Here is a 14,711-nt window from a genome sequence, read left to right as displayed (position 1 = left end):
CATATATATATATATATATATATATGTAAATAAACTACATGTTCAAAACAATAAGCTGACAACAAACCTTCAGTTTACATAATTTTTCCTGCTCATGTGGCCTAGGTGATGGATTTTTTGCTGAGCAATTAATTACATTTTCACAAAACATTAAGATAACCCTTTTCCTTCGAAATAACATACACAGATACAATTATGCATAATAAGACCAGGAGCCTGCATCAAGCTTTAATGCTTCATAGAAACACTTTGGGAGGCATTTTTCAATATACAAAGTGTAGTAGACTCATCAATATATGCATCCATATGGGATCTGTCTCAGCTAAAAAAACACTCTGGGTTCCATCTAGTGAGATGGCAAGAGCATTTGAGAAATGTAAATAAAATTCAATTCTGCTTGATTATTGTAATGGCATGGGGAGTGTAAACAAGTAAATATAATTCACTGGCATGATATCAGTAAAATATTTGATCAAGGAGGAATAAAGCTTTATAGCAGTGTACTTTGGGATTCAGTTCATGGAAATTCAAAAAAAGCCTGTCCGGCTCTTATGTCTTTGGGATTGTTTGTCTTTTGAAGGTCTTTTCAGAGAACGAATAAATGAAATAAACAAAAACAATCTGTTGCCTGCTCACGAAAGCAGCAAACACAGATTCATTAACATAAGAGCAATATGGTTCTAAGTCGGTAAACATGTTTTGACATCCACAGGATGTTTTAAGTAACCCAATCAAACTGATGAGAAGAGGAAAACAAAAATATCCAAAAATTGGATTAATAAGCCGTATACCTGCAACAGCACATCTTTCAATAAACCCAGCCTGCGGGCATTGCATCGAAATCACAATATCAATATTTGGGCTTAAAAACTGCCAAACAAGTAGAGTGCATGCATGTAAAAGCCTAATACTAAAACCATTCTTAAAGATCTCTGCTTTTAGAATTCATTGCTGTGTTTGCAAACAGTCTAAAAGCACATTCATTATCCAAAAAAAAAAAAAAAAATTGATTAGATGCATTTGGAGGTGAATCAAAGTTTAGCAGAGTCTTTCTAAAAAGACCCAAAGCACCATAAAAGTAGTCCATTCACTCAGAAATATGTAACATTACAATAGCAAAACTGTTTGCTAATAGCTTTTCATCTAAATACAGGCTTTTAAATAGTCTACTGAGCCCTGTTAGGTCAAGTGCTTTTATTAACACCTCTGTAATTGCAGAGGACATTCTTTTATGATGTAAATCACAGAATGATATCAGCTGTGATGTTGTAATAAGCACCGTCCCTGTCAACCATAGCCAACTAGATTCCTCTTCATTCTCCATTTCCTGGACTGTGTCCAGACAGCATCATGATCAGAGAGCTGATAGTTTCTGCTATAAAATCACACTAATGCTGTGGGACAAATGGCATGAACTGAGTAATTAAAGATCACTGAAGCACAGCTTGCATTTTCAGTTTTTACACATACCCACTGCTTTAGAGCCTCAACCCGATATGTGAGTGGACTATTTCTTTGCTTCATAGACTCGTTTCTGTTCTATATGATTTTAATGCACTACTCTGGCTTAACCTTGGTTGCATCAAATAGTGAAGATAAAAATAGACCGGGTATTATATAAAGTTACCTTCACAAGGAGTCAGCGATCCATCATTCTCACTTGTACCCAAGCAAATGATGTGGAACAACTGCCAGTCAAAGTCTGTATGTTGGTTTTCAATGCTGAAAAATCTTGCTTCAGAAGGAGGATTCTGCAAACATGGTCAAGTCATAATGGTAATAACATTGCACATGTATAATATACTCTCACAAATATAGCTCACCCCAAATTTTTAATGAGCTCACCCATCAGGTCATCCAAGATGAGTATGATTCTTTATCAGAACAGATTTGGAGAAATTTAGCATTACATCACTTGCTCACCAATGGGTCCTCTGCAGTGAATGGGTGCCGTCAGAATGACCGTTCAAACAGCTGATGAAAACATCACAATAATCCACAGGTAACCCACACGACTGTGAAAAGCTGTTTATATATACAGTTAGTTAATATATATTTGGACACAGGCACAATTTTTTATTATTTTAGCTGTTGACCAAAACAAATTCAAGTTACAGTTGTACACTCTGAGCTTTAATTTAAGGGTATTCTCATCAAAATTGGAGGAAGGGTCAAGGAATTACAGCTCTTTAATATGTACCTCCCCCCTTTTTCAAGGGACCATAAGTAATTGGACAATTGACTCAAAAGCTGTTTCATATATTTATGATTATATATTTTTGTCCAATTACATTTGAGCCCCTGAAAATGGGGGGACTGTGTATAAAAATGGTTACTCATTAAGGCATTTTAACGTCAAACCATTGATTCCAGCTGAAATACGAATCCACTATCTATAACAGGGTTGCCCAAACTCGGTCCTGGAGGGCCGGTGTCCTGCAGTTTAGCTCCAACTTGCCTCAACACACCTGCCTGGAAGTTTCTAGTATGACTAGTAAGAGCTTGATTAGCTGGTTCAGGTGTGTCTAATTGGGGTTGGAGCTAAACTCTTCAGGACACCGGCCCTCCAGGACCGAGTTTGGGCACCCCTGATCTATAACATTGCTTGAATTAGGAGAGAAATATGCTTAGAGGATCTTTCTTTTACTGGAGGAAGCATTGTTATGGATTTTGGACTCACATTGTAGCTAAAAACAGTTTAACAATTGAAGTCAGCTGCAGTAAAGGCCTGGAAAAGCATCACAAAGGAGGAAACCCAGTCTTTGGTGACGTCCATGAGTTCCAGACTTAAGGCAGGCATTGCCTACAAAGGATTCTTAACAAAATATTAAAAAATAAACATTTTATTTATGATTATATGTATTCGTCCAACTACATTTGATCCCCTGAAGATGGGAGGACTGTGTATAAAAATGGTTGTAATTCCTAAGCATTTCATGTTATATTTTTGTGCAACCCCTTGAATTAAAGCTTGAAGTCTGCACTTCAATTTCATCGTAATGTTTCATTCTTTCTTTCACTGGAGGAAACATTGTTATGGATTATGGACTCACGTTTTAGCTAAAAACAGCTTAAAGTTAAAAAGCTGTAATGACGGATCGTTTCTTAAAAACACGCAGCTTTTGACTTCACAAGACATTAACTGAACCATTTACTGCAGAGGATCTATTGGTGAGCAAGTGATGTAGTGATAATTTTTTCCAAATCTGTTCCTATGAAGAATCAAACTCATCTACATTTTCGATGGCCTGAAGGTGAGCAAATTTTCATTTTGGGGTTAACTATTGGTTTGAAGTCGTGTTGCACTTTTATGTGTTTTTTGTTGTTGTTGTTATCAGGCTGCACTGCAATAATTCATGTGTACAGGAACATTCCTTCACTGTCAGTTTTTGCGCATTCTATGTTGCACAAAATTATCTCTCTGAGATGAACAGAGCCCATCCATTTATCTCCATGCAGTACAAGTCTTGTCAAAGGTCAGAAGCATTCCTAAAATCTTCTCCTGTGGTGTCACGGCATTAAATCTTGATTACCTGACAGCTAGCTGACAGTAACAAATTATTAGCTCTACGCAATACAAATCATTCTTGTTCACGTCTATGTAGGAGATTGCTGGTTGGGCTTGAGGCCAAACTAGACTTTTGAAAGATGACATACAATAAAGAGTTGCCGTTTGTTGCCACCGATGTTGGGAATAACGTTAGTGATTTAATTCTTGTAAAAAGGTTAGTTTCTGGCTTAATTATGTTAAGAGAATGATTTTCAGGGTGAGGACTTGGTTTTTTCCATTGGTTGTCTGATTTTTAATCTGACATTAAACCAGTCATTTTAAATGGAGGAACTTTCTCAACACTGATTGCCACTATTTGCAAATTTCTATGCATTTCTGAACTCAAACCATAATAAATACCCACACAAAGCAGAGTACAAATTGGGACATAAGAGCATCACTCCCATCCTTCACTCCAATAACCAAGATTACCTGCATTCTTCATATGTAATTATCATCAGCAGTAGTATCTGAGGCTCCGTTACATCATATTCCATTAGTTGGATTCATGAGGCAAAGATCAAGTCGTAACAGGCCATGAAAAGTAAAGAATACCAGCAAAGTTTATGTGGTTTTTGGCTACATTTTTAATTATTATGTATTTGATTATACAAACATCAATATATACAAACAAAAGACAGAAAAGAACAGATTAAACAACAAGGCCTGAGATCCTAACACAGGAGGTCATCATGAATCTTCTTGAGGACTTTTGTCAGATAGTTTTTGGCTGGTTTGACTGATGATATGATGTCTTCAATTTGACTCAACCTACAGAAGACAGCAAGCATAAAACAGACACAATATCAACACAAAATAAACATGTAGTGTGAATACTTTTATCAGATGAACATCACTGTAGATGTTGGTAACATTTCCATTTCAGTGTACCATATACCACACGTTGATGAATGATCTTGAGAACTGCTTTTGATTTATTCTAAATTTTGCCTCTCTCAGCCCCAATGTGAACTGCATTTCATCTACAGTATATAAGTGAAAATTAGTTTGTGGTATATAGAAAACTGTGCTATAAAGTACTCTAGTCATAAACAATATTTCTGTCCAACAGACTTGAGTTACAATTAATATTACTTTAATATTTTGTACTTTTCTTTGAACGGTTAGATGTGAAAAGCTGTTGTGTTTCACTAAATGCTGCCTAGAGACTTCATAATATTTCTTTCTAATAACAATCCTGTCTAATGGAGGTGATGTTATCTCCACTCACAATGCCAGATAATAACATTTCAACTTGTTGTGATCTAAAAATGTTAATTGCTTTCAAACCTTGTATCCCCAAAGTGTTTTTTTAAATCCTGTATGTGAATTGGCCCACAGGGATAGTCTGGAGTGACCATCAGACTAAACTCAAACTTTTCCAATGCTTTCAGACTTGAGAAGATGACATGAACTCTGAAAGCGGAAAAACAAAAACAGATGCTTACAGATTCATTAATCTGTCATTACAGTTTTAAACTTTTCTAAAAGCAAGTCTGCATCAGAAACTTCAAGTTGACACATGCTTCTGTTGTTTTTGGTCTTTTAGAGATTTAGAGGTTAAGACAATGTAAAAACTTGAATCCGTGTCAACCACATAAGCAACATGCCTCAACGTGCCAAGGAAAAGTGCATGAATAAAAGCTAGTAAAAGGCGTAACCTACCGTGTGTCTGCACAGGTGATCTTCAAGATGCGGAGCTTCAATCCTCCCCACTTCTTCAGCCGGTGAATCTCCTCACCCAAGAGCCTGAGACGACCCACCACCAAACTAATGTCATGAAGCAGCTGTTGAGAAATTATCCGACAGCATTTAGACTTCTTCTTGTCATATATTATTCAGACTAGATCTTCTTAACCGTGCACACCTTTGTAGCAAAACAATGTCTCAAAATATTAAAGACTGAATGCTTGTACTATGTAGTGTTAGTGTTTACCTCTGGTATATGTCGGGTTGTTGGGTACCTCTGTGTCCATTGAGTTTGAGAATGGTAGTATAGTGCAAGTAACTTGTGGACCATGCTTGCATGACACTCAGATTTTTCCACTTAAAAAAAAAATTGTCAGGGGAGATCCATACCAAGTGGATTTTAAATATTTAAACGTAAAATAAATAAAATGGAAACATAATAAAAAAGTAATTTCATTTATTGTTCACTTACCATCCAGGTGTAACTGGAAGCTTACATCTATATTTCGCTCCACATCCTCAGTCATCCAGTCCTTTCCTGAAAGACAAGAGAGTATTTTATGCTACTATGTGACAATAATGATGAAAAACCATTAGGAGTAATTATAAAGCGATAATCAAGAGCCTGAGTCGACCCACCACCAAACTGATGTCATGAAGCAGCTGTTGAGAAATGATCCGACAACATTAAGACTCATTTTCCTATCATACATTATTCAGACTGGATCTTCTAAAACATGTACACATCTTTGTAGCAAAATAATAATCTCTAATATTAAAGACACTTATGATTTCAGTTAGACATGAATGTTTGCAGCGTTTGCTTACCTCTGGTATATGTCGGGTTGTTGGGTACCTCTGTATCCATTGAGTTTGAGACTGAGAGTGTAGTGCAAGTAACTTGTGAACCGTGCTTGCATGACACTGAGATTTTTCCACTTTAAAAAAAAAGTGGATTTTACACATTTAAATACATAAATAAGTAAAAGAAAAGATAATAACAATTTATTTATTGTTCACTTACCATCCAGGTGCAACTGGAAGCTTACATCTATATTTCGCTCCACGTCCTCAGTCATCCATTCTTTTCCTAACAGACAAGAGATTATTTTAAGCTAATGTTATATGTGACAATAATGATGAAGAACCATTAGGAGTAATTATAAAGCGATAATCAACTCACCAGCAGGTGTTTGCAGGTTCACCTGCAGATGCACAGTTTTGTGAAGGAAGGTAAACAAAGCCCCCTTTTCATCTGTCGCATCAAGACACCACTCGTTCAAACTGAAAGACAAATCATCACACCTTCAGCACAATACATATGTATATATATATATATATATATGGTCTAGGCACAGCAGTCAAATAATAACAATAATATTAAACATACTGAATGCAACATCTAGTATTTAGCAAAAATAAAAGCAATTAATAATAGCAATTGATTATAATCAACAATGCTGACCTCACAGCAAGTGAGTGATGTTGCATTGTTTGCTGCTCTTTAACAGCTGAATTGATTATAATAGGGTTCTACAATAGTTATTGTCACTCGTGTGCTGCGCTTGCAGTGTAGACAGGGTGCCAAAGTGCTGCTACAATCGGTTTTAAATTGAAGGAAAAACAAATACCTGTTCAAGGTTGCAAGATGATTCTTAAGGCTACTGGATTCCCCTTGCAACTTCTCCTGTTGGCTCTCCAAAGACCTCAGCTGAATCTCCAACTCACCAATTTCCCTAAAAAGTTCAGAATTTAGTACTCCGCAAAAAAACTGATATCTTAATAATTTCCTATGGTGCTGATAGAAGAATATACAGTACCTCTCCTTTTCCGTGACAGCTGATTTAAGCTTGTGCAAATCTATCAGTAGAGAGAGGAAAAACACAGACAAATCATTACATCTTCCTTACTAGATTCATAAAACTCAATAATATAGAAGCACACTTACCCTCTTCCTTGGCTTTTAAGGCTGGTCTGGTTTGAGGAGCATCAAGATGATCTCCCATAATCATGGCCTCTACAGATGCAAGTTCTAGTACAGAAGAAGCAGTTAGTTATTTACCTGCAAGTATTAGTATATGATTATGTAGTACTTTATGCTCTACACATTCAAACATGAAACAGAGCCAAGAAGGAAATCCATACCAGTTTCTAAATCAATAATGCATCCATCCAAGTCTTCAATCATTTCATCTGTCTCTTTAATTTTAGATATCAGACTCTGTTTTGCATCCTAAATGTATTGGGGGAAACACAGATGCACAGCGGTTAAGACTTTTAGTCAAGTCGGTTAGCACTAGTGTACTTTAACAAAATTAAAAGTTATCTGCAAAAACAACATTTAACAGATAAACACTACCAAAAATTACAACCTTTTCTTCTGGGAAACAGACTGAAAATACTGATGACTGATGATCTTGCATTTACTCATTACATCCAATTAAATTCTAGCAGCTGTAAATCAAGTTCATGGCTGTGATGTAACTGAAGAATAAGGGCTATTATTTTAAATTTATTTTTTATCATTTAAAAAGGTTGTGTCCTTAATTTTGCCTAACTTAATTCCTGTTTTAAAAGTAAATGCACACAAAGGAAATAAAAGTGTGCTCCAACCAATTTCCTAGGGTCTATGTATCAGACTTTTTCAAATCAGGACATTTAGAAGAGAAAAAGAATATTTGGCTTTTTGAGAAATTATTTAACAAAATCCACGTAATAAAATAATCAAAAATGCTCTTACCTGTGTTGTTTTGATGAGCTCTGAGTACAAGTCTCTTTTCATTTCATGAGAAAGTGCTTTGCTTCTCTTTCCAAAGTAAACTCTTTGCTCTTTCAACTTGGAGCCAAAGCTTTTTAACTGAGGAAAACAAACATACATGAAGATTTAATCTCAAAGATGAACAATATAAGCTGTGATTTTAATGATTTAACATAAGATGACCCAGGATGCTATGAAAACGACATACTTGCTCTTCAGAGAGAGTGCATAACTCTTGCTGAAGGGCTCCATTAATGCATCCCAGGGATTTCTCTTGTTCAGGCATCTGTTCTTTAAGTCTATGAAGAAATTAGCTCAAAAAAATATAATGTAATTTTTTATTAGGGCTGCACAATAAATCGCATGTTATGCGCATCTCGTCAGTAAAGCCAGTTCTGTGATTAGTAGTAAATCTCCATTCTCCATCACGTGCTTTCAGATGGAGCGGCATTTAATACACAGAGCTGTAGTTCACTGACAAGCTTCGATTATGAACGTGATATTGCGTAGCTTGTCAGTGAACTACGGCTCTGTGGATCAAATGCCAGCTTTACTGACGAGATGCGCATGACAATCACATGTGATTTATCATGCAGCCCTATTTTTTATAGGTAAATATATAATTTGTCAGTTAAACGCACACACACACAAATATGCAGTGGTAGTGTTTTTAGTGTCAGCATTATCAAATCCAGACTGGTACATACCTCTCTACTATCTCTGTGAGATTCTTACAGTCGTGCTCATATACTCTCTGCTTGGGGTGGTATATGTATTTCTCTTTGAGCAAATCCTCCATGGTGCGTGTCTCTCCAGCTCTACACTGAAAAAGGAAAGATGTGTTACAACCATCACATATGTTCACAAAGAGAACAAGAGAAAGCCAGACCACTTACACTGTCAGGAAGAGCACTTGGTCTAGATCTGTGGATAACAAAGTTGATACCAAAGTGGCTTAGGAACTCATTCACGGTGATGCTTCCGTCCTCAAGTTTCTGGCAATAAAAGAATGAGATAAACAACTATACTTTTATATTGTCATAAGTAGTGCTTTCCCATGCAAAACATGCTAGATTGTCAAAGCACACTTTCCCTAAACAATTCACACATTTAAAAGTATTATTCATGTCTGTTGCAATTACAATATGGGACGAGTTACAGGGCAAAGTGCAACATTTATGGTTGTTCAAATCCCTTAAGTATGAGCAACAGTGATAGGCAGTACACAAAAAAATCCTTTTAAATATGGGGGATAATGAGAGTGTGTGTAAATAATGCTACCTTGCTGAAATCAAATACGTGATCCAGCATCCCATCAATATGAGAGTCAAACTGTGAGTATTTGAGAGCTGAAAAGCAGATCACATTTTATTTTATAAATACACCACATCGAAACCTTCTTAACGGTTTTGCAAAGTGCATTTCACTGTGTCTGAGAACTGACACAAGTAACTCACTGGATTCAGACACTCCTGTATCTTCAATTGTCTTTGCCCTGGGATTCTGAGCAGCATGCCTTGTAAAATTACCTTCCCACTGTACGGCAGCTTCATGACAGTCAGGCCCCTGAGGAGACAGAATCTTAGGCATTAGCATAATAATGCACAACAATGGAGCCCACGCTTAACACTTTATTACAGAACATCCTCTTCGCGTGTAGCAGGAAATACCAAGCAAACAAAGTATTAAAGTAAAAAGTATTAACATTTTGTGCCTACCATGTCAGAAACGCAGACTTTCTTGGTTCGTTCTGCTGTAATGGGGTCTTCCTCCGGATGCTGCCTTTTAAAACAAGGACTCGTGCTTGTGTCTGACTCAAAGACATCATTCTCCAAAGGCTCTTCATATTTAGGTACAACCAAAGAACCATCCAGTTCATCTTGCTTGTTAATTAGCCAATTTTCAAGACTCCCTGACAAGTCTTCTTCGCTGCTCATTTCAGGGAACTCTTCATCATTAATATTGACTGTTTTGCAGTTGCTATTTTGTTCAGCATCCTCAAAATGTTTCTCTAGTTGAAGACACTGTAAATCATTAGTACTTATGGTCACAGTTTTGTTGGGAGTTACAGTTGTAGCTCGTTTTGGTAGTTTTGGTACGATACCACACAATGACAACCTTGATGAGAACGCCTTCTTTTTAAGACTAAAAGGTGTGATCCTCTCATTTTGAACAGAATTATTTATTTGCTTGACTTTAGGCGTGACATTTGAAGTTGGCTCATTGGAAATTTCCATTTCACACTGCTCTTTAAGGGAATTCTCAGGGAGGGAACAAGAAGGCAGAGGCGCAGTTGTGCTTCCTGTTATCAATTTTTGCTCTTCCTGGATACGCCTTGACATGTTGCGAAGCTCCATTTGAAAGTCAACTAGACTTCTCCGTCTTGCTTTTGCATGTTGCAGCTCTTCCATAATGAAGGAATCAACTACAGACTCATTTGAGGAGGAACCTTCAAGTTGAACTGAGCTTGTACTTTGTTCCTTGTTAGGCCAAAGTGCTTGACCCTCTTCTTCATTTCTAGAGCCACAGAAAGTCTTTATCGGTGCTTCTTCTTTCTCATTAAAAGAAACACTTTGCTCTGTTTCAATGGGCATTGTAAGCACCTTTGTAACCTGCATATCACGGTCTTCATCAGTCGTCATCACATTGCTTGGATGTGCCATTTCGCAATTTTTGTCCACTTGCATGTCAGCTGGGCCATAGGATATTGTCTCTGTGTTGTTGCATTTAATGTTTTTCCCATCAAGATCAAAAACGTGTTTTGAAGGGAAGACATGGTTAATAGCACACTTGGCAGATTCACTCACTTCATTTTGTTCTTCACTTGACACGGTGCATCTAGAAACAGATGTTGATGCCCAAAGTGCACTGTCATGCAATTTGATCTCTGTAGCACTTGCTGCCAATGTGTTTTTTGAGTCAATTGCTATCGTGTTGCATCCTGTTAGTTCCATTTCATCATCAACACAGGGACTAGCTAGATTTGATGCACTGGCGTTACTTGTCATTTCCATGGAGTCAGACTCATCCTGTGTTTGACAACTTTGCGCTACAGGCAACAGATTTCTCTCATGCTTACTTTCCTCATTGGATACAAAGCTCTTTAACACGATATTGCCGGAGAGTGCCTGGGTTATCTCCATACTGTCAACATCAGGACTGGAGGATGTAGATACAAGGTTCAAACTCTTCCTGGATTTACTGAATGGTTTGGCCCTCTTGCAGTTTTCACCCTCAAGCACAACAGTCAGACATTGTGTCATGTCCATGTCATCAGGGTTGGAGAAATCAGTCTGACGGTTATCAGCTTCAGTATTTTCAGGATCACACATCAAGGGCATCATTCTTGCTCCCAACTTTCTTTGAGTCATAAAAGCTTTATACTTTTGCTCACTGACTGGTGCCATGGGTACCTCAGTCATCTCCATAGGTTCAACCACAGTGATTGTTTGATTAGCAGAGATTGGTGCTCTTCTTGTACCTGTGATATCCACAGCACTCCCTAACCAGGTATGGTTTGAGTCAATGTTAATAGTGGTGCATCTGGTCAATTCCATTTCATCAGGACTTGGGGTAGAAATCCTATCAAAAGCACTTGGTTGGCATGTCAAGTCTATACAGTCACTATCATTATGTTGAGCTGATGTAGTTGTGGCAGGCATCAGAATGCTTTCGCCTCTTTTCTTCTTGGAGGCTGGAAAAGCATTTAGCATTATACGCCCTGTGAATGCTTGAGTCATGTCCATACCATCACTGCCTTCAGGTCCAGATACTGATGTATGAGGCCAATTGATCTTTGAGGTGTTTAAAGGTTTGTCTCCATTGACCAGCTTGGCCTCAAGGAAAATAGTTTGACACTGTGTCATCTCCATCTCATCAGAATTTGCAGTTTGGGCTATTGGGAGGTGGCCTGATTGGTTGTGATTCATAATCAATCCATTTCCAACTAAATCAAAGCAGGTCATCTTGCTTACTCTGAGAACTGGACGCAGAGCTTCCTCCTTCATATTGCCTGTATGCTCATCTTCTCGAACAGATCTGGATAAAGGTACAAGAGGCAAACTCTTTCTTGTGTTGCTGAATGGCTTGTTTCCACTTGATTGTTTGTCCTTGAGAACAATAGTCTGACACTGTGTCATCTCCATATCGTCAGGATTAGCAGTTGGAGCTATAAAGTTGCTGCTAGATTTGTTTCGATTCACTATTTCTCCATTTCCAAAAGAATCAAAAGTGGACATCTTGCTTACTTTGGTAATTGGAGGGTGAGCTGGCTCCTTCATACTTGTTGTGTGGTCTTTTTCTCTAACAGATACATCAAATGTTCCCGTCATTTCCATATCATCAGAATTAGTCTGGGCTATTGAGAGATTGCTCTGTAAATAACCAGCTTTATTTTGATCTGTTGTCTCTCCATTTCTAATCATATTAAAGGAGGACATCCTTCTTACTGTGGGAACTGAAGGCTGAGCTTGCTCCTTCATACTCATTGTGTGGTCTTTTTCGCGAACAGATACATCAAATGCCCTCGTCATCTCCATTGCATCGTCATCCTCAGAGAAATGATGGGATCTATTGTGCTCCAGAGCAGCCTGGACATTGCAACTGATATTTCCTGTAATTTTAACATTGATTGCAGTCTGGCTCAAAGTGAGCTCCATGTCATCTTGGATGTTCGAAAAGGCAGCTGTCTTGAATGCAATACCTCTTTGATTTACAGGTATAGAGGGTGTAAAACACTGAGCATTATCTTTGTCTTCAGTTACAACAGTGTGACTCTTGGTTGCCTCTATATCATCGTCTTCAACAATTCCAACACGAGAACGCCTTCGTTGAAGTCCCCGAGGTTGTTGTGGGTTACCCTGAGCATTATCTTTGTTTTCAGTTACAACAGTGTGACTCTTGGTTGCCTCTATATCATCGTCTTCAACAATTCCAACACGAGAACGCCTTCGTTGAAGTCCCCGAGGTTGTTGTGGGTTACCCTTGGCACCTGGATGTTGCTTCACTAAAAAAGATAGCAAGTGATTCTCCTTATCAATATCCGATGTGCTTGTATTAGCTGAACTGAAGATATTACCAAGCTGATTTTCTGAATAGTGGGGCTTAATGGTATTTACAGTGGGTAAGCTCATACTGGCGAGAAAAGCACTGAAGTCCGAGTCATTGGCAGCATTTTTCCTCTCTGCTTCTGCTTCATGTGGCAAAGCCTTCTGACTTGCAACATTCAGATCACCACGGATCGTCTGAGCCATGTTGATGCTAAAATCTGGGTTTGTCTCTTCTTCAATTTCATAATCCTTATCAATTGTGATTGTGTGACTCTGAGTAATATCCATGTATCCAGTATCCTCTCCGAGCAGCATTGTTCTATCCACACAGTCATCTTGCAAGACTGGTTCGGAGAAGAAATTCTCCTACAAATTGAGAGAGAAAGGTCAAAATAATCAGTATATGTCAAAACAAGGTGTGTATCAATGACAAATAAATACAAAAACGCAGAAGTAGTTATTGACAATCAGGCATTGTACATTCACACACTCCAAATTAAATCTCTGTGGCAGCATACATATACTTTTTTAATCAAGGATGTCAAATTGCAGAAGCCTCATAATCTTTTTGACTTTCTGGTCTTAGGTTAGTACTTACCTTATGCTGGGACAGATAAAGAGGAGTGTTCAACAAAGTATCCAGACCTGAAAGAAATGGAAAGGTTTAGTGGTTCACTGTCTGACTATGAAAATCATTCGCAGGAAGCATGTAAATACATGCATGAAATCAGTAGATTGTGGTACAGTGAGCATCACTTATTCGAATTATGTCAACACTCCCATTTTGAATAAAACCACTTGCACTGTGAACAAGATTGGAGAACAATGGCTCAATTGGTCAGCAAAATTTGACATATTTTCCATGAAAAGATTACCTTTGATTTGGTGACTTCCCTCATCCACAAAATGCAGAATCCTGTCATTAGAGGAAAAAAAAGAAAGTTGCAGCTTTACATATATGATGTGGATCACATCATAGAAAAGCAGCTGAACATGTCCAACTTTAACAAGTTGGAAAACAAATGAAAAAGCCATTACTTACTTTTCATTTGGTCTATCTCCTCCTGAATTAAAAAAAACACAATGAAGTAAATTAACAGCATGCAACTGAAATATTTAAAGTTCCCCTGTAGTCAAATATTTTATCCCTTAAAACTTATCTTTGATAATCAAAATTACAAAATTAAATGTTTTTTCTTGTGAAAATAATTTTCTCATGCCTTAAAATAGCTTGAATGTAACTCTACACCCTTGCCTCATTTACTATATGCGGATCTATGAATATGCAAATTAGCCCCGCCTCCACTCAGTCACACCAGCCAGCGCCTCCTGATCCACTGAACTGTAGTAAACGCAAAACAATGGCATACATGGATAATGATTGATAAAACTATGTTTTTACTAGCGGACAACTACAGTGGACACTGTAACAGTCGTTAAAGTTACTTACTTGACAATGTTGTGCCCTCAAAATGCCTTGAAGACTCGAATGCAGCCAAGTTTGTGATTCTTACTTCGCGCCCGCGTGCATACGCGTGTGAAGTGTGGCCGCCAATGCGGGAGAGGTGGGTCTGACTCCGGGCTGCTTTTCCACTGTTGCCGCGGGTTATTATTCAAGTTAGTGGTTCTAAATTCATGATAAACCACGGCTTCATGGGTTTTTTGC

General features: G+C 37.8%; 1 protein-coding gene across 5 annotated transcripts in view; it reads right to left on the bottom strand.

Annotated features, from left to right (window-relative positions):
• Window positions 1-3,864: 3,864 nt before the first annotated feature.
• Window positions 3,865-14,711, bottom strand: part of knl1 (kinetochore scaffold 1) — a 15,807-nt gene continuing 4,960 nt past the window's right edge. For 3 of the 5 annotated variants that reach the window (XM_016531740.1, XM_016531739.1, XM_016531741.1), the window contains 20 exons: window positions 14,088-14,109; window positions 13,921-13,961; window positions 13,644-13,690; window positions 9,716-13,411; window positions 9,455-9,563; window positions 9,279-9,346; window positions 8,894-8,992; window positions 8,705-8,820; window positions 8,206-8,296; window positions 7,980-8,096; window positions 7,385-7,472; window positions 7,188-7,271; window positions 7,060-7,099; window positions 6,871-6,975; window positions 6,423-6,523; window positions 5,712-5,777; window positions 5,487-5,596; window positions 5,216-5,337; window positions 4,841-4,966; window positions 3,865-4,321 (listed from right to left, as the gene is read on the bottom strand). In XM_016531740.1, coding sequence (XP_016387226.1) covers window positions 4,225-4,321; window positions 4,841-4,966; window positions 5,216-5,337; window positions 5,487-5,596; window positions 5,712-5,777; window positions 6,423-6,523; window positions 6,871-6,975; window positions 7,060-7,099; window positions 7,188-7,271; window positions 7,385-7,472; window positions 7,980-8,096; window positions 8,206-8,296; window positions 8,705-8,820; window positions 8,894-8,992; window positions 9,279-9,346; window positions 9,455-9,563; window positions 9,716-13,411; window positions 13,644-13,690; window positions 13,921-13,961; window positions 14,088-14,109 — 5,345 coding nt within the window. In that variant the 3' untranslated portion in view covers window positions 3,865-4,224. Of the gene's footprint in view, window positions 4,322-4,840; window positions 4,967-5,215; window positions 5,338-5,486; window positions 5,597-5,711; window positions 5,778-6,067; window positions 6,178-6,263; window positions 6,330-6,422; window positions 6,524-6,870; window positions 6,976-7,059; window positions 7,100-7,187; window positions 7,272-7,384; window positions 7,473-7,979; window positions 8,097-8,205; window positions 8,297-8,704; window positions 8,821-8,893; window positions 8,993-9,278; window positions 9,347-9,454; window positions 9,564-9,715; window positions 13,412-13,643; window positions 13,691-13,920; window positions 13,962-14,087; window positions 14,110-14,711 lie in introns of all 5 variants that reach the window. The other 2 variants (XM_016531742.1, XM_016531743.1) reach the window with 2 other exon arrangements.

The sequence above is a fragment of the Sinocyclocheilus rhinocerous genome, unplaced genomic scaffold (assembly GCF_001515625.1).
Source record: "Sinocyclocheilus rhinocerous isolate Xijiao unplaced genomic scaffold, SAMN03320098_v1.1 scaffold1325, whole genome shotgun sequence".
NCBI lineage: Eukaryota > Metazoa > Chordata > Actinopteri > Cypriniformes > Cyprinidae > Sinocyclocheilus > Sinocyclocheilus rhinocerous.
Note: the sequence above shows the minus strand (reverse complement) of the source record. Positions and strands in the feature narration are given on the sequence as shown.